This window comes from Vicugna pacos, chromosome 14 (assembly GCF_048564905.1).
Source record: "Vicugna pacos chromosome 14, VicPac4, whole genome shotgun sequence".
Lineage (NCBI taxonomy): Eukaryota > Metazoa > Chordata > Mammalia > Artiodactyla > Camelidae > Vicugna > Vicugna pacos.
Genome location: NC_133000.1, coordinates 70832569 through 70855760, shown reverse-complemented (window position 1 = coordinate 70855760; position 23192 = coordinate 70832569). Strand labels below are relative to the sequence as shown.

At 44.4% G+C, this 23192-nt stretch overlaps 1 protein-coding gene across 1 annotated transcript in view; it reads right to left on the bottom strand.

Annotated features, from left to right (window-relative positions):
* MYO16 (myosin XVI) overlaps positions 1-23192 on the bottom strand; it is a 440032-nt gene that overhangs the window by 281063 nt on the left and 135777 nt on the right. The window contains exons 4-6 of the mRNA XM_072976531.1: positions 18928-18998; positions 10388-10531; positions 4502-4610 (exon numbers count right to left, since the gene is read on the bottom strand). Coding sequence (XP_072832632.1) covers positions 4502-4610; positions 10388-10531; positions 18928-18998 — 324 coding nt within the window. The remainder of the gene's footprint in view (positions 1-4501; positions 4611-10387; positions 10532-18927; positions 18999-23192) is intronic.

Genomic DNA, 23192 nt, shown 5'->3' with positions numbered 1-23192 from the left:
GGAAAAAAGCACAAGTCGATTTTGGTAACACAATAGAATGGAAAGTCCTCTCTTCTTGGTCAAACAGGTTTCTGAAGCCGCTCCTGGGAACAGACCACGATGGCTACAGTCTACCTCGTTGTGGGTAAGGGCCAGTCCCCTCTTCAATAAAAGAAGTTATGTTTTATTTTCATACTGCTTTCTGAGAAAAACATATTCTGTATAAATTTATTATTTTGACAGGAATTTAGTAATTTTTAAAAACTTAGGACATAAGAAACAAATCATATCTCTGAAATACACAAGTTATCACATTATACTAATTACTATTGTCTGATTGTATTTGATTATATCAAGATACTTGTGCAAAATTGAAACTACATTAGTACTTCAAGTCAATCTGAACCCCTACCTTAGCTTTCCTTACCTCTCCCTCTTAAGGTAACTGTAACAATTCAACTTTTCCTTTACTCCCGTTATCCGTCCTGTACTGGGGGTACAGTCAGTCTTATCATTAGCTATGGCAATGGCCCATCCCATGATTTTACTGCAGGATTCTCTAAGCTCCTAGAATTGCATCTAATCCCAATTTTTGTCTCCACAGTAAGCTTCCTAAGAGATCCAAGACCTGAAGAAAGCAAAAGACTTAAGCAGGCAAATAAAAAAAGTTATTCTAGCAAAAAGAAATAAACCAGTTTAAGCCAAAAGGATACTAGAACCTTCTATCAAATTCCTTCCTCAACCCTGACCACAGGCATAATATGGGACTGTCCTGGGCAAACTGGGTCACTGCCACCCTCACGATGGGTGACTCGGAAGGATTGGTGCAGGGACAGCATTTTGAACGAACTTTGTTAAGCAAGAGAAATATACAAAGTCACTTGTGGACACCAGGGAGTCCGCTGAAAAATGCACTGGGAGGGCTAAGTCTGGGGGCAAGAAAACCAGTTTCCAAGGCTGCTCCAAGATAGAAAGGCCAGGGCTTTACCTGCGGCAGTGACAGCGTGACTGGTGAGACACGTGGACATAGCAGAGGGATGTAAGGAAACAGAATCTGCAAGATTTGGCGGCAGTTCAGTGTGGGGTTGAGGGGAAGGGGGATGTTCAGATCCTCGAGATCCTGGATGTGGGTGAATGGAATAGAGAAGAGTAGGAAAGCACCAGAAGGTCTCTGCGGACGTGTTATTTCAGCTTGTCTGACACCCAAGGCAAAGACATGTAATCCAACTGCACACACAAGACTGGCGGTCGTGAGAGCCACGTAAGCTGAAGGAGCACCCCTGGGAGCAGCAGGTGCGAACAACACGAGAAGGAGGGGAGATGAGCCGGGAACGGTGTGTGGGGTGATGAAGGGAGGTTCCCAAGGACAAAGCCCGGGGGTGACCCACGTCGTGGCTTCTGGGTGGACAAGCAGCACGTCTGGAGGAAAGTAAGAGGAGCAGGAGGACGACGGAAAGAACACGGCGGTGAGAGCTCCCAGAGGAGAGTGTGGTCGAGGGCATCGAATGTCCCAGAGAGAAGGGGAGACACAGGAGAGCAGACACGCGGTGGCAGTCACTTTGGGGACGTGCGGATCAGCTGGGCGGACGCTGAACCTTCCCGGGCTCAGTGGAGGAGACTGGAAACTCAGAAGAACGGACATGAGCATCTTTGTCTGAAAGGACGGACTTGAAAGGAACGGGAAAGGCACTGGGTGATGATATATGTAGAGCAAAGAAGAAAGGTTTGGTTTTATTTCTTTTTCAGGGACTTGAAAATATACACCGATGTGTGTCTCCCGTGGGGAGCTCCTGCCCTGGACACCTCGGGCTCTCCTGGCCACGCTGGCTTTCGCTGCTGGCCCACTTCAGAGGCATTTGCTGTCCTTGAACAGCAGCTGGCCTTCCTTGCCCTGGAGACCTCACAGGCATCCAACGCCCCATGGGAACAACCCTGCGGCCTGGTCTTCCAGCCCGGGGAGCTCGGCAGCGGGCCGAGGCTCCCTGCTGTGCCGGCTACACCGTGCACGACGGCGGTGACAGTGCACTTAGAGCCTGTGACCAGCGACTTTCCACGTCATCGTCCTGCTCGTGACCTGGCCTGCCTCCTGCCACCTGCACCCTGAGGTGACAGCTAGATAAGAACTCCGATTTGAAACTGTACGGTGCACAGTGAAAATTCAAAGACTGCTGCCTAGTTAGAAGAATGCAGTGCACCGATAATAGTACAAATGCGCATCTTGGAAGATGAGACGTCTCTAAGGCTGTCAGCCCATTGCTGTCGCCGCGGAGGACTCTAAAGGTGCACCCCCCAAGGGGGACAGAGGATAAATGAAATTCGACAGCATTTACTGGAACTGTGGCAGCTGCTGAGATAAACGGGAGGGACGCGGGCAGAAGCGGAAGCAGATTGTGAATGAGCTGAGGGAGGAGCAGATGGGTGGAAGGCAGAGGCCACGGCAGCAGCAGTGACAAATGGAAAACAGAATTAAAAATTTAAGAGATATTCAATTGAATTTGTTCCAGCAAACATGTATTTCACAAACTGGCTGTGACAGCCATCGTCGCGACAGATTTTTTCCTAACCATTCAGAGTCAGAATCTCCCCCTCATTTCTTCCCCTTAATCATTTTTAAATCAGCCTCTCAAAGGAATACACTTATTTTTCTTGACATGCAGGAATACTGCTTTGGCCAATCCTCAGTTTTCTTATCGGACAAAATCCTGTGATGCGTTGGAAAAGTTTATAAAGTTTATTCTTTTGCAAATAAAGATACCTAATTTTAGCTTCCAGAGAGAGTTATTACTACGGCCATTAGAAATTGGGAGTTTATGACTGGCAGATATAAATGGCTATACACAGAATAAACAACAGCGTCCTACTATAGAGCACAGGATCTATGTTCAATTCCTTGTAATAACCTAGAAGGAAAAAGAATGTATATATGTATATATCTGGATGACTATGCTGGACACCAGAAACTAACAGAATGTTGTAAATCAACTGTACTTCAATTAAAAAAAAAGAAATTCAGGACAGTAAGAGCTGGAAAGCATCACACAGAGCTGGCGCAGCTGAACCACAGACAGCCAGGCTCGCCACGCAGCTGCAGAGCTGTGCATGCCAAGCTAAGTTTTGTTGTTATTTTTGCCCTTTTTGGGGGGGGGTAATCAGGTTTATTTATTTCTGTGTTTTTTATTGGAGGTGCTGGGGATTGAAGCTGGGACCTTGTGCATGCTAAGCACACGCTCTACCACTGAGCTCTACCCTCCCCACCTCCCAGGTAAGTTTTGCAAAGGTCCAAATGATGAACTTCCAGCAGTGGAATGTGCTTGGCTTTAAGCCTGTCCCCTGTGGAGGCAGTGGAGTCTGTCTCCAACAAGTCACAGGTGACAAGGTGTGAGAAAGCACCAAGTCCCTCCTGTCGGAGCAGCTAGGAGGAGGGAGGGAGATGAGGCGGGAACCAGTGGCCCCACCGCACAGCCTGTGGTCCCGCCGTGACTCAGTGACCTTCAGTAGCACAGCTCAGCTCACATCTTCTCCACGGACAATAACCAGCTTCACTCACCTTGCCTTCAGAATTAATAGACAATTCTTTTAAGGAGCTCATGGCTGCTAAGTACTAATTATTATTACTCTAAGCCATCCTCAGCAGAACCTTTGCTAAAGCACTCTCGGGAGGCACAGAGCACCCGGAACAGTGACACAGGCGTGCGGGCTTTGCGCAGAGGCAGGAGGGCAGAGTCACAGGCGCGGCTGTTAAGAGGCGCGGCTCTTACCGACGTTCATCTTCTTCTGTGGCCAAAGGCCATACTTGAAGGCACTGGAATTTCTTTGTTGTTATTTATATCTCAATCACAGACGAAAAAAAAAAAAAAGACAGGGCATACATCTTGAGTTTAACACTGTATGGGACTCAGGGTTTCAAATACCTCCCCCTTCAGTGATGCTGGACTTACTCATGAAATTATACACTCGGTCTGTGCAATTAAACGTTCTTTGTCACTGAATACATCTGGGGCCTCAGTCTCATTCTTTGAGGCTGGCACCATGATCATGGGGACTTCTTCTGACAAGGTTTGAGTGTCCCCAAGAGCGGATGCTGGGATGCTGTGCGAACTGCCCTTGACTTTGCCCTCACTTACCTGCAAGTGATCCCTAAGAGACCAGAGGAGCCTAAGAGAATATACACATCACGTGACCTTGTGCTCATTAACCCAAAATTCAACTGTGCTGGTTCACTTCCCTTCGCCTCCCAGTGGAGAACAGATTATAATTACAAACCCGGTCCTGCTAATTACAGACCTTGGATGCTTGTTAAAATGTTCCCTCATTGTTGGTCTCTAGATTTCTGCTGGCTTGCAGAATCGCACTGACTAAAGCAGCGACGAAATGCTACATAAATAAGACCTCATTTCACATAAGCTAGGGCAAGGACGTCCGTCTGAAGTCATGGAAGCATGCCGAAAAAACAGACACACTGATAATTCTACTATTTATCTCTTCATCTGTCTTTCTACAATTTCTCAAAGCGCCAGCCTACCATTTTCATCCAGGTAGGTCAACAGGATGGAGCTGGATTCTGTCCCTTCCGAGGCGTAATCCAGTGGGATATTTCCATTGACGTCCTGGAGAAGGACATTGGCTCCAGCCTGTACGTGAAAAAGACCACATTTAACATTACATATACGCTGTTAACTTAGAGAGCAGACCAAAACTTTCATTTCAATCTTCTTCAGAAACAGACCCAGAGAAGTTTGCATTAGATAGAGCTGGCAAAAGTCACGTAAGAAACTGGCTTTTTTTTTTTTTAAGTTAGGCAGATTTTTAGCTTTTTTTTCTGTTTATTATTATTATTATTATTATTGAAGTATAGTTACAATGTGTCAATTTCTGGTGTACAGCATCATGTCCCAGTCATGCATATACATACATCCATTTGCTTTCATATTCTTTTTCATTAAAAGTTATTACATGATATTGAATATAGTCCCCTGTGCTATACAGAAGAAGTTTGTTTTTGTCTATTTTTATATGCAAGACATGAACAAGACAAGGATGCCCACTCTCACCACTTCTATTCAACATTGTTCTGGAAGTCTTGGCCACAGCAATCAGGCAAGAAAAAGAAATCAAAGGGACCCAAATTGGAAGAGAAGAGGTGAAACTGTCACTATATGCTGATGACATGAAATTATTTTTTTAAGACAAATAGATACTTTGTGAGACACTCTGATAGTCTAGAAATGTTCCACTGACCCCTGCAAGACGCTAGCCCCAACTTCTCCCCACCTCTCTTGCTAAAACCGAAATATCTGACCCCTGCGCCTGTGCTGGCGGCCCTACACCTGCCTGTTGTTCTAACGCAGCAGTGCCCCGTGCCTTCAAGGTCTGAATGGAAAATTCCGGCATGAACTTGGGCTGATCTTCCCCAAACTATCTTGTTAAACCCTTAAGTCCCTTGCTCTCCACAGAAGCTCATGTGAGAACTATTCTCACACTGTAATAGTTTTGATACAGACTTGAACTAGTGGCTCCCAGTTAGCTTTTCTCTTTCCAGAAACTGTTTTCTAACAAGAGCCATAATCCACAGATAGCAATGGATGGAGTATATTAAATATGGTAATTGCACATTTTTTAGCTTCAAAAGGCTCTCTCTCAAGCAGCTCCGAGCACATCTGCTCCGCTCTTTGCCCATCCCAGCCTAAATACAATGATTGAAGTGCTTTTACTCTTTAAAGATTGGTCACATCCATTGTCACCACTGCTCCACATTCTTCAATGAGCTCCCTGAAATTTCCCAGGCAAGATCTTCATATGCCTCCAATAACACGTCACTAAACCTCGGCCAGACAAATGCAAGCTTCACCCTATTCTTCTTACTGAATAGGAATCTGTATTGCAATGTATATAGTCAGTATGGTTTATATAATACCCAGGTTTATAACTTTACATAAAAAGGAATACCACACTAATAATTATATATATTTAAAGGTGAGGTTTTGCTTTTTGTATATACACAACTTTCCCATGTCTTAGCAAGTCTGCACAGGTTTTCCAAAGAACTACTCTAATCTGCTGTAAAAAGAAAATAAAACAGCAGGTCAAAGTGGTAAAATGTCCCGTATCTTACTGTTTGCCCTCCACATCAGCTGTGCTGTTCATCCTACCATCTAGAGTGCACCACATTGTGTTGTCTATAACCATATAAAGATAATCCTTTATTTGAACAGAGCAAGTTATACATTTCAGATTTTCACTCATTCAAGGAAAGCGCAATTTTAAGGTCCTGAAGACTTCCAATTATCTCCTGAGTTCATTTCACTTCAGTTCAGTTACTCAGAGTCTGAAAAGAAGTTACTTGAGGCAATAGTCTTAAGCAGACCTTGCTAACGATCCCTTTTCTTAAGTCTCCACGCAGGAGGAGAAGCAGGGTTTGCATTCCCTATCCAAGCTAGAGAATCAATTAAGACATAGAACCAGAGTGCCCTTACTGAGTTCCGTGCTAATACGTGGGAGATAATCAAGTTCATCTTTTTTTCCCAATGCATACATGTTTCAGATAGCATCTTACAGATATCAAACCTCTGGGTTCCCGACCACACTGAATATAATTAAGAGTCACATATTATCAATAAAAGCACAAGTAAACAGAGCAACGTGCTGCTGAGAGAAGCAGTCCACTGGGAGAGAATCTCTTCTACTCTTAACGAAGTAACAAGGCTCTTTCAAAGAAAGTCTGGAACTTAAACATGGTGATGAATGTTTTAACTGGGTTCCCTCATTGAAGTTCCAGCCCATTCATCACCCACGGGTCTCTGCTGCTGAATAACCAGGAGTGACTCTGTGCACGGACTTCCCCGGGGTTGGGAATGGCCCTCATCACAGATCACGCCTTACTCCTCTTCATGTTCCCAGCCGTGCCCGCACAGATTAGGTCCTGAAAGCAATTTACTGAAATGAATTGAAAAATGAAAAGCCAAACACGAACTTAACGGAATTATTAAAAATTGAAGCACAGAATTTTCATTTTTGTGACACTTCCTTTTTACTACATTTTCTGATGTTTAATTTTAAGAGTGTTATGTGCATAAAATTGCAAAACCACCGTATGCACACTTGAGTGTCCTGCTTCCACTCTTTCTAGATGGACGACAATGTGGGAGGCTTTTCTTCCTTCCTGCCTTCCTTCCTCTCATTTTCCCTCCCTCCCTCCTTCTCTCCCTCTCTCTGTCTTCCTTCCTTCCTTGCCCCTTCCTTTCTTTGCCACGGGACACGGGCGAGACACCCCACCTGCAGTGGCTCTGTGCACACAGTTGGCTGGCTGGCCTTGGTAGACACCCTGGAAGAGCTGATGCACATGCGATAAAACAAATCTCCTCAATAACCCCCTGAAGAAGCTGTATTTCTTGAATTAAAATTCTGAAATTGGAGATGTATCTATAAACTACCGCAGATGAGACTCCTGGCTGACTGTCACTCTTAGTCTAACTCAGAAGCTAGTGAGCACGGACAGTTGTTAACGGGTCCCTTTGGAACTGAGGCGCTGATGACCCGCAAGGCAGGAGTCTGAGGCAAGTCCGTCAGCTGGGCTTCATCAGGGAAACAGAAGTAGTCTCTGTTAGACATGCAAAACCAAATGCCCCAAATGCTTCTGCGGCTGAGGACTGGGAAATTCCCACTGGGAGCCCTGAGTACCCTTCCTGTCTCATTATTCAAACTGGAAGGCCACCCAGTCTCCAACTGGTCTTAAAACATTTCCTGAGGTGTTGGAAACAGAACTCAGATCTATCGCTCTCCTCAAGTAGGAATCCTATTGCCAGTCAGATGACATATGAACAAATAAATGCACATTTTCTGTCAATAAACATTTTATTAGTTTACTTTATGTAGCACTATAAGGTCGACATTTGTTGACTGTTTCATTCAGCAGTAATTCTCTGGCACATTGATACTGTAATTTCAATGACAGTACCCGATAGCATTTTAGTGAACAAATTTCTTTTCATACGCAAATACTTTTTGGTAACTTTTAATTTTGATATAACTTCAAGTTTACTCAAAGTTGCAAGAGTGGTACAAAGAACTCTTGTGTTCTTGTTATGAGTGTTATGGGTTGAATCGTATCCCCCCCAAAGACATGTTGAAACCCTAACCCCTTGCTACCCGTGAACGTGAACTTTTTTGGAAGTAGGACCATTGCCGATGTGAACAGCTAAGATGCAGTCATTCTGGGGTACTGTAAGTAACAGGTGTCCTTACAAGAGGGGGGGCACTGGCGCCACGACAGATACAGAGGGAAGACGGCCACAAGCCAGTGGGTACTGGGGACCACCAGGAGAGGGAAGAGACACAGAGGGACCCTCTCCTAGAGCTTTTAGAGGGAACTCAGCCCTGCCAACACCTTGAGTTTGGACTTCTGGACCCCAAAACTGTGAGACGACAAGTTGCTTGAAGCCACCCCATTTGTAGAACTTTATTACAGCCACCCGGGGAAACTGACACTACCCTTTACCCAAATTCACCAGTCATTGTACTTTTCTACTATTTTTGCTTTCTCCGTCTCTTTTATGTTTCCTAGATTTCTTAAAATTGAGTCACAAGCACCATGTCCCTTTATCCCTAAATAGTTTAGTATACACTCCATATTCCACAGCTGATAATTTCACAGTATCACTCAAAGACCATTCAGTTCCCTTGTAAAGTATCTTTTATATTTTTCTTTAACATTAAGCAAATCCCACAGCCTTCCTGCTGAATTGTTAGTTTAGTTCCTTATAGGCTCAATTTCTGTAAAATGAAAATTTATTCTTATAAATGAGTTAAGCATTTTTTGTGTGTTTTCCTGTAGAGTATTTGCCCTCCAAGTGATTCTGTTTCAAGCTAAACCATCTTTATTTCTCTCATATTATTTTATTTATTGAATAGAGCTGCCATTTTCCAGGATTTGGAAGAAACACGTTTTTTCAGTGACATATATTTCTACTATAAAAACAAAAAAGGACATAAATTATTGAGGGGCAAATAAGAGAAAACTAGATGAAATTTAACCTCTTACAAGATTACGGAAGTCTCTATTTATAGCCTTGTACCTTAAGATGCTTCTGATTATGATTTTAAAAGGGAGGAAGAAGGGAGAAGTAGTGGGATTAACTGGGCTCCCTAAAATGACATATTCAACTCCTAACCCCTAATATCTGTGCATGGTCTTAGTGTAGAAATAAGGTCTTTGCAGACAATGTCAGATGAGGTCATACTGCGTTAAGGTGGACCCTAAACCCAGTAACTGCTGTCTTCATTTAAAAAAAAGAGAGGGGTTGGAGCACAGAGACACAGGGGAGAAGGTCACGTGATGACGGAGGCAGAGACTGGAGGGATGCATTTATGATCGAGGAACCCCAGGGACGGCGAGGGGTCCCTAGAAGCCAGGGAGAGCCAAGCAAGAATTCTTCCCTAGAACTCGGGGAAGGGAGTCCAGCTCTGCCAATACCTTAATCTCAGACTTCTAGCCTCCAGAATGTAAGAGAATAAACTTGTATTTGCCATCAAGTATGTGGTAATTTGTTAACACAGGCAGCACGATCCAGGGGAGAAAGGACAGACCTTGGACAATGATCTGGAGTTCAAATCTATGGTTTGTTTTTGGCCTATAGAAAGTTGCTTAATATCTTTGAGTGTCAGTTTGCTTGTGTGTAAAATCTTCAGGGCTTATGAGAAAAGCCAGGTTGATGATAGAAAATCATTAAGGAATTACACAATTTTTATTAATAAAGGGAAAAAGCAAATCAACGAATCATTCATTCTTATTCTTGTATTCTGCATGTTTTCTAAAGACTCTGCATAATTTCTAAAATCTTCATTAGAGATAAATTAATCAGAAAATCCCAATTCTAAAATAACTATAGTATGCATGAAAATCCACATCAGAGTCCAAGCTATCACTGAAGACAATGGCAACACATAACTTAATGAGTCTTATACTTAAAGTTTTCACTTTCATGTAAATAAATGGTACAGACACTTCTTTACTAGATGTAAACAAGGAAGATTTACTATAAACTTCTTCTCCTTGTTATTATATGTCTAGTTCGGCTAAAAATTAGAAGAATGAATTGATAGAAAAAAACAGCAATTATCAAATCATTTTAGTCAGGACTGACTTGTGAGGCACTGAGGGTATAATTTCCAAGGAAAAGGCGAGAGGAGGAGAGCCTGGAATGGTGTCTACGCAACCTGTTTTCTGAATCAAAGGTGACCACAACCTTAGTCTCTAATTTTCTTGTAATTTCAGGCAAACAATTGATGACGTATACACACCTTTTTTCCTCAACTGAAGTATTACATATTGTGAAACATTATTAGATAAATATATAGACGTTTATATGCCATCAGATCTTCAAATGGTAACGCACTGAGCTGCCTTACTTACTAAGACAAGCAGCAGGACGACATCCGGGTTATCGCAGGCACAGGCGACGTGCATGGGGGTCCAGAAGTCTTCATCCTGGTGGTTGACGTTGACCCCCCTGTCAATCAGGATCTCTGCAATGAAGACGTTATCGTACCGGGCACACTGAAGAAAAGAGATAAAGGAAAATACACTGTTATAATAAACTATGACAAGCTTTATTCCAAATTTCCTTTCCCTAGGTAGAAAACTTCAGTGCCAGTTTTGGAAGTTGAGAGGTGGCAGACCTAAACTGGGGAGGAACGTATTTACGTTCCCCAATGAACCTATGAGGAAAGAAGCATACGGAAGACTGAAAGGGAAATTGAGTCCACAAACAACAGAAAGAAACATGCACTAGCTATTACAGAAGACAAGATCAGTGACTTGAAGGCAGTAATATAAATTACACCAAATGCAAGACAGAGAGAAAAATGACTAAATAATGAATAGAGCATCAGTGAGTTACAGGAAAACTTCAAACTGACTGATAATCAATCAGATTGACAGCACTGAAAATGGAGACTATAAGGGTAAATTTACGGTTTTATTATTTAAGTATCTTTAAAATCGGTAATTAGAAGACAAACCAATTTTAAAAATTAGGCAGAAGATTTGAACTGATACTTCACCAAAAAACTAAAAAGATAGCTGAGTAGTATTCCATTGTATAGAATGAAATTTTGCCATTTGCAGCAACGTAGATGGATTTGGAGGGTATTAGGCTGAGGGAAATAAGTCAGACAGAGAAAGACAAACTGTATGATATCGCTTATATGTGGAACCTACAAAATACAACAAACTAGTGAATAGAACAAAAAAGACGTAGGCTCACAGATCTAGAGAGCAAACTTTGGTTACCTGTGGGGAGAGGGAAGAGAAAGGGACAATATAGGGTTGGGGATTAAGCAGTGCAGAGTATTATGTATAAAACAAGCTACAAGGATGTACCACACAACACAGGGAACATGGTCAATGTTTTGTAATAATTATAAGTGGAGCATAACCTTTAAAAATTGTGACTCTATTGTACACTTGTAGCTTATCTGATACTGTACATCAACTATACTTCCATAAAGAAAAGACCCATGAATGTGGTTCACAGTTCTAACATGGTCACTGAAGAATCTTCACATCTTTCTTCTTTCTCTGGTAGTCCCATCCGAGGACATACAATGAGGACAATGCAAATCACGGTGCAAGTTCATTCCGAGGAAGGGGTGAGGGATGCTGGAACTGGGAGGCAGGGAAGCGCTTGGGGCAATGGCAAACATACGAAGTTGGAGGATTAGTTCCAGTTTTAAACTAAAATATTTGTGTATCTCATGTTCCATGTCACGTGTAACAGTATCAAAAGGGTCCCTACCGTCAGGGCCTAATGGTGTGAGCTGTGCCCCCATCCACAGTCACTGCAGGTTGGGGTACAAGACTGATGAGGTGAGGACCAGAGAATGAAGGCTCAATAAATCCATTTTAGAGTTTGGGCCCTAGACCCAATTTCCTTCAGGAATTTCACACGCAAGTAATTCCTACTCTACCCTCTTTACCTTTCCGGCAGCTCAATGCGTAATCGGCACGATGCCACCTCCCCCTTCCATGCCTGCCGAGACAGCCTCAACCAGCACCTCCGGAGTCCCCAGCTCACAAATACCTGAGGTTGGCTCTTCAGTCTTTTACCAAAAAAAACTTAATTAGACACCGCATTGAAAGTGATACTCACCCTCTCAAGCGGAGTGAAGTTTTTTTTTAACATTTTTTATTGATTTATAATCATTTTACAATGTTCGTCAAATTCCAGTGTTCAGCACAATTTTTCAGTCATTCATGGACATATACACACTCATTGTCACATTTTTTTTTCTGTGAGTTATCATAACATTTTGTGTATATTTCCCTGTGCTATACAGTGTAATCTTGTTTATCTATTCAACAATTTTGAAATCCCAGTCTATCCCTTCCCACCCTCCACCCCCCTGGTAACCACAAGTCTGTATTCTCTGTCCATGAGTCTATTTCTGTCCTGTATTTATGCTTTGTTTTTGTTTGTTTGTTTGTTTTTGTTTTTTAGATTCCACATATGAGCGATCTCATATGGTATTTTTCTTTCTCTTTCTGGCTTACTTCACTTAGAATGACATTCTCCAGGAGCATCCATGTTGTTGCAAATGGCATTATGTTGTCGGTTTTTATGGCTGAGTAGTATTCCATTGTATAAATATACCACATCTTCTTTATCCAGTCACCTGTCGATGGACATTTAGGCTGTTTCCATGTTTTGGCTATTGTAAATAGTGCTGCTATGAACACTGGGGTGCAGGTGTCATCCTGAAGCGATGTTAAGTTTTAAGATTCACATTTCATAGGATTATGAATAATAATTTGACAGCAATAAATACCTTCTAATCACAGTTATTTGAAAAGATCACGATGGCTGAACATTCCTGGTACGACGTTCTTACAATGTTACTGTGATAGAATAAACCTAATCCTCCCGAGAAAGAATTTTCTTTGAAAACGCTAACAAATCGTCCCCCCAAAACAGGCTCTTCATCACTGTCACCGATTTCTGGGGACACTTTATAGCACCAGAGAAATGGCCGAGCCCCTCTCTGCCACCCTCAACAGAACGCTGCCACCATCAGTTACCCACCCCTGGAGCCTGAGGCCAAGTCTCCCAGCTCCACCATTGTCTCCCTCTCAAAGGGCCAGCAGGACTAGCTAAAGAAGTTGCAGGACCCAGTGCAGAATGGAAATGTGGGGCCCCTAATTCAAAAATTATTGAGAACTTGAAGTGCCTGCAAGCATGGGCCAGCCCCTCTGCACACAAGCCTCGTGCCGGCGGAGTCGGCCTGGACCGCCAGCTCCTCCTGTGAGGCGCTCGTGGGACTGACGAGGCTTGGAAGGTGACGACCAGTGCTTCCAGCTCTAGCCCGGGACTTCGCAGTTTCTCGCAGTGCGTCCTTCCGCTCGTTTTTAAGTTTCTAAACTCAGGTGGTATTTCTCAATGTACAAACCCAATATAACACGCATTACTGATCCAGCTGAAAAGACTCTGAAAACCATGGAAACCAAATGGCAGACAATTCTCAGCTTAAAATGTGCTGTCTTTTCCCTACATCTTATCATGAGGCGTATTTTACGTGTTTTAGTTCTTGTTGGCTAAGGAGCGGCATGTCCTGAATGACCCTGAAATCTATCCTCAGAAAATCAAAAATTCGAAACAGATGGAGTGTGCACACCAAATCCCATGGCTCACACATGAAAGTTATCTTGTGCCAGCTTCTTTTTTAACTAGGGTCAGATCTACTATAACATTGGTTTTCTCAATGACGATCTATTTTCAGTGCAAACTTCCCTTTCCCCTTCCCTGTTTTGATTACAAAGCCGCTGGGGCAGAGTCTAGCGAAAGGACCTGAGACAAGAACCAGTCTGACCCAGATACCGTTTGCTGAGTGGGCTCCACGTGCCAGGCATAGTTCTAATATTACACAATAGGTACCTCTGAACCTGGCGGCTCTGGGCGGAGGAGAAACAATACCATTTACACCATCAATTTGGATTAACTGTCTTCCGTTTTCTTCTCCTGTGTTTATGGGTTCTTAGTGGTTCAAAAAACATTTTTACAACCAGAGAAAGAGAGAGGGAGAAAGAGACACAGAGACAGAGAGAGAGGAGAGACAGACAGACAGAGAGACGGGGAGACAGAGATTTACATCAGCAGTAAAAATGAGTTTAAATCTGTTGCAATTTCCAACATTTTTGACATCACTCTGAAACTTCCACGTGGTCCACTGAATTCAGTGTCAATCCCACAGGCCAACCTTTTCACCCAGTGCTTGGATCTGTGCGGAATCGTTCCCCGTTCTCTCCCGCTGAATCACATCGACAGACCATATTCATCATCATGTCATCTTGAATATACTTCTTATCATTTTTGCTTTTTTATGTATCTTCTTTCGGGGAAGTGTACTCCAGACCACTCTGCCATAGACAAACCAGCCAGCACAGTCTAAGTTGAATCGTGTTTCTTACTTCCACCTGGATTCCGCACAGCCATGGCTTCCAGCCGATGGACCAGACTCTCGTTTGGCGGAGCAGACTCAGACGTACCGCTGAGGCGCATCTAGAAATGCTAAGCTTCTCACAGAGCTGGTCTCCTCGTGAGTGATTGTGGGCTCTGCTCCGTTGGCTGCACTCTGGTTTCCTTCACCGGGACGCGCCAGGATTGTAGCAGGCGGCCCTGTAGCCCGGGCACTGGGCTTGGCAAGGTGTTTGAAAACACAAGGACGTGATAACCACGCCTGAGAAACAGGCAGTACGGCTCAGCAGGGCTGCGGGTGCGCAGAGCGTCCCACAGGGTCACAGCAGAGGGCTGCTAGCTGCCCGGCGAGAACCGGACAGTGAAGCGCGGGAACACAGGACCGGGGCTGGGAGTCGAGGCACTGTTGGCCCACTGATCAGGCTCGTCTCCTCCGAGGGCCGGCCACGACCCCAGCATACGCCAAGCCAGAGGGCTGGTATCGTGGACTAGACGTGCTCCCCCACATTCGCAGAAAAGATCTAAGAGGCGGGAGTCCGGCGAGCTATGGGGACATCTTAGCAGAGCAGCCCTGAGTGGGAAACAGCAGGAGAAACACGGAGGAGGGAGGAAAACAGACATCTGTGGGATTCATGCATGTGGCACGTCTAGAGGGTCCGCTAACGACTAGACCTGTTTAAGGAAGGCTTTCTGAGTGGGTGAGCTCCCGGCTGCCCTGGGGGACACCCTTCTTGACAGGACGCTCCAGGTCCCCTACAAGAGGTCCTCACCAGGGGTTTCAGCGCTGGCGGGTGGAAAGCTTTCTTGGAGAAGCTCAAGTTCCAAGAAGTCTGTGCCTACTTGCCTTCAGCCCGTAAGAACGGGTTCGGATTCTTCACAAACTGAATTCCATTGTTGCAGAGATAAAGCAAAACAAAACATCACCAGGAACTTCACTGGGGAACTTGTTTTATAACTGATGCTGCATGAAACAGTTCTGTGTGGTCTATTCACTCAGAAACGGAAAATTCACTCCTTTCAGTTTCCGACTGCCTCCACAACTGGCTCTTCCATCGCTTTATTTACACGCTAGGTCGTGCGCGTGGGTCGTCGTGATAAAAATGCACCCACACTTTGCAGAGCAAGGGCACGGTTTTCACCCGGGATTCAGCCGGACACTGATCTAATGCTCTACATGCTAGACTCTGAAGTTCCAGTTATGGATGCCAGACATTCCAGCTCAAGATCCAACCAGAGAGGGTGGGTTTTAACACCAAGCCCAGTCAGGAATCTGACTCTTAAATCACATCCTTGGAATAATTTAAAGGGGCCATTGTTCACAGTCGGTGGCAAGTCTATTTCCCGTTTCCAGAACTTCGCAGCATCCTGCGATCTCTCAGAACGGCCCAGCTCTCTCTCTCCACGACGTCGCCCTTTCCCTCCCATCTTGCTTCTTCATTTGCCTCTCCGCTTTCTGTTGCTCTGTCCTGTACAGACACCCCCCCAAGAAACTCTCCGGGAATAGCCCGTGAGGAGGGCACACTGTCTTCAGCTGTGATTAATTTTCTTGGCAAAATGGACCCCCTATACACTTTACCCTTCCTTTTCTGGGAAGCAAAGCAGGGAGGAGTTACATGGTTGTGCCCAGATGCTCTGGCAAAGTGTGGACAACTTCGACATATCAACCCTTTTTCTCCTTTCATACCTACACAGTTCCTAAAATAAGACATTTCTTCACACACTGTCTCCAGAGTCCTAATATGCCACCTCTTTTCAAAGTATACAGTTTTCTGCACGATTTTTAAAGATACGTGGCTGTTGAACTGCGGCTACTGCCGTAAATTGCTAATTATCTCTGCTGCTTACAGCTCCCGAGACTTGAGAAACTCGGAGGAGAGCCCAACGGACAGCACGATTCAGAACTCCAGACTTTCTGGTAAGAGTAGGAAACTGATTACAATATTCAGAATGTAAGATTCTAATAAAAAAAAACATAGCCCTAAGTATTTTTCTGTTAATTTATTTTATTATATGAAACATACATACTCATTATTTCGAATGTTCAAGCAATATGGAAAAGGAAACAGTGAAAAAGAGATCTTGTCTCTCAGTCCCCAGGCTGAGTCACTGTTACAAATTTCCTGTCTAGTCTTCAAGATTCCCCTTGCAGTTGAAGATTCTCCCTGTCCCCATCCGTCTGTCTGAGGGTGATGCTCTGCCACTGTAAAGTGCACCTTCCTCTATAATCTGCTTTCGATATTTACCAATATGTCCCGGACATGCTTGCATGTGTCTGTGGCAGCTCCATGTCTTCATCAACTACATGGAATTCCACTGCTGAACTGCCCGTCTTCATGGTACAGCTGTCACTCGCCAGGTGGAAGAAAGAGTATTTCCTATTCTAATGTATTTCACTGAAGCTTCACTATGGTCTTCTGCGGTCACAGCACAGAATGAAAAGAATCTGCATTTTATACTGCGTTCAAGAGGATTTCCTTACAATCAGGAGCTGCTTTTCAGTAGCTTACGCACGAAAGATTATAACCTAGAAGTCTGAATTTTAGCAAAGCCCGCTGCGATTTTGTTTTTGGTTCCATCAATACCATCATTTCTTCCAGAGTTGCATGTGAGTTTCTGCCTATACAGCCCTCATGAGACAAAATCCCTGGAATGCAGGTGTTTTTACTTAGTGTCATTATTTCCAGTCTGTCCGTCACAGCGCCTGACACCTGCCAGAAGTGTGATTCATGAATTATTTAATGATGGGTAAGTAAACAGGCAAATTCAGACTTATTGTTGCAAGTTTATTAAAAAGACAATAAAACTAAAGATTGCCTATGATGAAAAAATATCAAAACCTGTTCTCAGTGGTCTACTTTGAATACAGGGGGAAATTTTATCCACAACTTGGAAGTTACTGTGGCATTTCTAATAGAAATCTTACAGAATTCTACACTTTGAGCCAGGTACTCAGTGAATAATAATTGAGTTAAATAAACAAAATTCTGGAAACTCCTCACAATCTCCACAGCTTATTTTCGATGCCCCGCACAAGCACATGATGCCTTTTTCTCAGAGACGTAGCTCTAAGGATGTGTAATTAGAGCCCTGGTGCTGATAGAGCTCAGGCTTCATCAGGCAGGTGGCCCAGGAGGTGGGGCGGATGGCAGAGACGCTGGCACTTGACATCTCAGAGGGCGAAGCTGCCTCTTCAGTACCGACGGCATTTTGAAACTGTGTAATTTTCTCTCTCTGGCGACCCGCAGTTTTCCATTTGTTTTTATTTACTCAGTAACCCCAGGAAGAGGAGGCTCAGTGCCGAGCCCACGTCCCTCCAGCCGAAGGGAGGTTTCCTTCCGTGTGCTCCAGCTCCAGCGCCCCGCTGCCTCCCAGCCCAGGCCTAACAGTGGAAACCTGCGCGATGTTTGCACCGGGTCCAGAGGTAACGAAGTGCTTCTCTTTCATCTTCCCATCTCTTCTTTCCTCTGACGCTATCAGTGCTGAACATTCATAGTCTGTTACCCGGGCCTCCTCATCAGGCCAAGAGATCCTTACGTTTTTAAAGCTCATCCGTTCATCCACGTGTGATGCACTGAGCATCCATCCCTCCACTCACCCACCCGTCCATCCTCATCCACGTGTGATGCACTGAGTATCTGCTGTGCATCACATGCTAAGAATAGAAAAATACCTAAGACACCCCAGTTTTGTTTTTGACAATTCCGTCTAGCAGAGAGAAAAGGCACCTTATCAAAACAAGATCGACAGCAGAAGCAAGGGCCACGTGTTACAAGACCTTGAATAGACAAGCACTTAGTCAGGAGGCTTAGGAAAGGCTTTGGAGCTGACCTCTGAAGGTGGCCGCGTGGTCACATCATTTCCCCCTCTCTCCCACCGGCTCATCCGTCTTCCAAGTCTGCCGTAATCTCTGGTTTATTTTTCTATCTCCCTCAGAAAACGAAGCTCTATAAAGACTGTGTTTTGCATTTTGTGCCCCTAATATCTGTCACAGCATCAGATGTGAATTAATTAATCGGGTCATGGGTTAATGTGCCTACCCAATAAATCTGCTGAGGGCCAGGCACTCCCCTAAGCACCGCAGATGCAGCCCTCGCGGAGCTGACAGTCTGGTAAACAGAACAGAATCACACAGACCTATAATCTGTTTTTACAGGTAGTTGTGGCAATTGTGCAATAAGGAAGGAAATAACCACCTGGGTGAAAGCTGAGCTGATACAACATTGTTTTGCTTATTTGTTGAGAACCAGTCATGTTCAAAAGCATCTTCTTCAGGCCAGAGACTCTGACTCCACTTGCTAAAGGTTATTTACAAACTATAATGCGAGTAATTAACAAGTATCAGTGCATCATTATGCAGTCCTGCTGATCTGAAGCGCATTACTGCGCTGACCATCATCTGTTAGATGCGCATTTTGCTACTGAGTCCTGGGCCCATAACTGGTTCTCCTTCCACCCACGCTCGCCGGGTCATCACAGTTCTTACCAGATGGAGCAGGGACCCTCCTGAGGACACGGGCGCGTGGGGGTCGGCCCCTTCCTTCAGGAGTCGCAGCGCTGGAAAAACGAGAGAGAGTGGAGTTACAGCACATCTCTCCTGCACACCCTGAACCCAGTGGGGCCGCATTTCATTAGCACCTAAAACACAAGCAGCATCGAAGCAAAGAGGACACACTAATCGCCATCCGACCTCATTCTGTGGTTTTTTCAATTGACCACAGCATTCTCCTCACTCTGAAACTTCTTCCTCGGTTTCTCAGCATCATTACCCATCACAGCCATGCAAACTATTCAGAAAGGGCAACACAGCTGTAAAATTGACTGTTTCGAAGTGCTTGGCCTATGCATCCTTTGTAGAACAAATAAAGAAGAAGCAAGAAATGACTCCATTCAGCTCATGTATCCTTCAGTTCCCTGAATTTTTATTTTTTTAAACTCCTTATGATCCATTGGTTTAAAACAATAAAAGTTTACACTTGGCACATTAAATTTCCCTTTGTGCAGTTACCCCTTGGCCTGGCTCCCGCCATTCTCGAAAAGCCATTTATATCTAAATTAGTAATGTCAAGTAGATCAAAATACACGTCGCTTATCAGAATGAACACACAGTTGCAAAGTGCCCCGTGTTTCCATTTGAACGGCAGAGGTGACTGGCTAGGACACGGAAGACCATCAGCACCAGGAGGCTGTGTCACAGTCTGTGCTACGTGCAGTGGACCCCAAGGCCAGCCTTACAGGGGCGCCTGTCCCCTCCCCAGGACACTGTCCCAGTTTCCACTGTTAAGCAGTACCACAGCTTTAATAAAAAGCCATTCATGCTTTTTCCACAAAAAAATATAACTCGAGCAACTCAAGTTACTCTATTCCGTTATAACACAGAGCTACACAACACGACTCAGATTCGAGCCTCATACCTCCCTGAGCCACTGTCTTTCCACTAACTCTCTCTGTCATCTGGAATGTTACCTGAATGTGTCTTCTTTTCTGCGTCACTCCAAATCTTTTATCTGTCCCAACATCTGCTTTGTCACTATCTTCCCCAACTCTAACTGCACATCACAGAGAGCAGACCGAGGTGCTCCTGCGCACTCCTCCCTCTGGGAAGGCCGTGTCCCGGGTGACGTGCGCAGTGGGTATGAAGGGCGAGGCAGGTCAGCCCCTCCGACGCCGGGCTAACGTGAGAGCAGAGACAACCCACAACCAGCCCACGGTGTCCTCCGGACAGCCCTTCCTAAAATCGAAGCACCCTCCATCCGAGTCTCCCGCCTCAGGGAAGCCAAATACACTGCTGTCCTCTCTGACCAACAGCAGCACTTGGCCCGGTTCCTTGATCTTGCAGCCCCTTCACTCCGGCCCCTCCCAGAATGAACTCCCTACCTAGAAGCATGTCCACATCCACTCACTTATCAAATGGCTTTCCCTTGATGATACTCTTTCTTCAGCTCATAATTTAATTGTTTTCATAGCCTAGATTCTCCAAATGTGGGTAGTTTGTTACCAAAAAGAAAAAAAAACAACTTGTCAAAAGTGGTGACCTTATAGGATCGGTTGTAATTCGTATCACGCAGCTCACCGTTTGCTGACTCCGGCAGCTCCCTTGCCAGCCGTCAGGAGGCCTTTGCCTCTCTTGTCTTCTGAGTGATTTTAATAAGCATCCTGTTGCCTGGTCGTAGGCAGACTACTTCTCACTCTCCTTCTCTGCCTCTCTCTATACACATGTGCAGTAAGTGAATGCACATCTTGTTCCCCCACAGACTTTTTACCCTTAATTTTAAAATGTCTGTTCATGACAACAGAAGAGTTCAGTAACTACATTTACCAATGGTTTTCTCAGAAGAAAAATCACACTGTTACCCTAAGATTGTCTTTTTTAGCAAATAAAAGTATTCATCCTGAACTAGCTAATATCTATCTGGTACTTTGTATTCCTCACAGCAAAGAACTTGTACTAATAATGACTACAAATACAGCATCAGGCAGATTATATTAGTTAAAACATTAATAAAATACTGTCATATTTTTATATAGAATCCACTATGCACATGGGTGGTGATTTTGTAAATATTATAAATCTCTCTATGCCTTAGTTTTCTATCAGTAAAATAAAAGACTACTGTTGGACTCATATCACGACAGTATAATGAGAACTAAGTGAAACAATACATAGCACACTAGCCATGCCTCCCAGCACTGCGTGAGGATCATGACATGATTTCTATTAGAATAACTGTAAGTCATAAAAACCCATAGTAATATATCACAGAACATGTACCTTAAGGTTTAGTCTAAATTTTCTCAAAACTCTCTGATTATTAAATGCTGAACTTAAATGCAGGACATAAGCAATGCAAACTTAGCAGTATTCATGGAAGGATGAGTGTACAATTTATCAGGCAGGAAGAGGGGGATGAGGGGGACAATGTAGGAGATGATGGAAGGGTGACAAGCAAGGGGGGGTGTGAAAAGTCCCTTAGGAGTGGAAGCTTGGGTATGACTTGGAGAAACATGTTGTGGGGGATATTTTACATCCCACTGCAGGATTTGGACATCATTCTGTGGCCAGTGAAGAGAATCACAGGATTTTAAGCAAAGGAGGAGAAGATTCATTAGGTAAGTGCTACGGGCTGCATGTTCGTGTATTCATATGTTGACGCCTAATCCCCAACGTGATGGTATCCGGAAGGGGGCCATTTGGCAGGTGATTAGGAGGTAATGAGGGTGATGCCCTCATGATGGGATTAGTGCCCTTATAAGAGGATGAAAAGACCAGAGCTCTCTCTCTGGCAGGTGAGGACACAAGGAGAAGATGGTCATCTATAAACTAGGAAGCTGGACACCACTAGGAGCCGAACCTGCTGGTGCCTCCCTCCTGGACTTCCCAGTCTTCAGAGCTGTGAGAAAGAAATGTTTTTTAAGCCACCCAGTCTCTAGTCTATTTATTATAGCTGCGTGGGCCAACTAAGACAATAAGAGAGGGCAGCACAAAGGCTAGACAGGGTCTCTTGCTCACCCTTGTGGTTTAAATCCCAAATGAAGATTCAGGCTCAGGGGAGGGGGCGATTCACTGACATGAGGGCTCATGGCTCTGTGGCCATGAACATCCTTCTTGCCACATGAAACAGACAAAGAAGCCCCAGCTCTTCCTTGATCTGGCTAGACATCAGCCTCAGGAGAAAAGAGGGGAGAAATTTGGCATTTTCCTTTCCTAGAGAAAAAGACGGTTTTCTGAAGGGCTGTTCACATTATCGGATAGAACTAGGTCAGAACCACAGACTGGATATGGGCTGGTTTGCCCCTGAATACGATGGGTGCAGAGCAAGAAGAAGACAAAATCAACTATTGATGAAATAAACAAACAACATGTTCTTCACATACGCAAATTGCAGAGTGAGCTAAATTCAATGCCTCTGCTAAGGGTTAAAAGTTGGACATTGTAAGGTACCTAGACAGAAAGAGATAATGAAGAAAACATCACTTGCATAATAAGCACGCCCTGGGCACCTTTCTAAGTATGTAGGGTCTGATACTGCCCCAAAGACTTTAGCACAAGAGTTAATTTGATTCTCTCAACTCTATGATACAAATACTACAATTGCCACTGTTTTACTAGTAAGGAAACTGAGGCCCACAGATAATGAGATGCCCCCAAGCCACACGGTGGGGTGGTGGACCTAGAACTAAGTGTGGTTGGTGTGATCCAAGGATCGTGTTCTTAACCCCGAGGAGCATCTTTACCTCTCGTGTCACCAGAGAGCTGAAGGTGACCCTTCAACCCAGGAACAACAACGGGCCATAAAGACCGAGTTAACGCCCACATAATTACTAGTTCTGTGGGAAACTCCAAATTTAGGTTAAAATACTTTCTCCAAAAAGTTAGGGGTTGAAAGCAGCTTTGCAACGACGCGGTTGGAGCTGACAGTCAAGTGAAATGGCCCACGACTCCGAGTCGCTCTGTTACAATGAAATCTGCAAGGAGGCAGCCTCAGGAAGAACAGCCATCTGGGGACCAGACAGAATAATGATGCTTCCTTTTGTAGACTTACTGCTTGGAATTGATTCAGCATTTATCGTGTATCTGTGGCTTCATCATCAAGCTGCCACAGAACTCCATCGAAATGTCTGTGCGGGGGGCATGACTTGATATTTAAAAAGAAACATTCACTCTCTAAATCTTCAGCTATTGGGGTAAAAATGGATGGAAGTACAGCATAACATTTTCCCCAGGAGCTTCAGTGGAATCTGCAGCTGTCT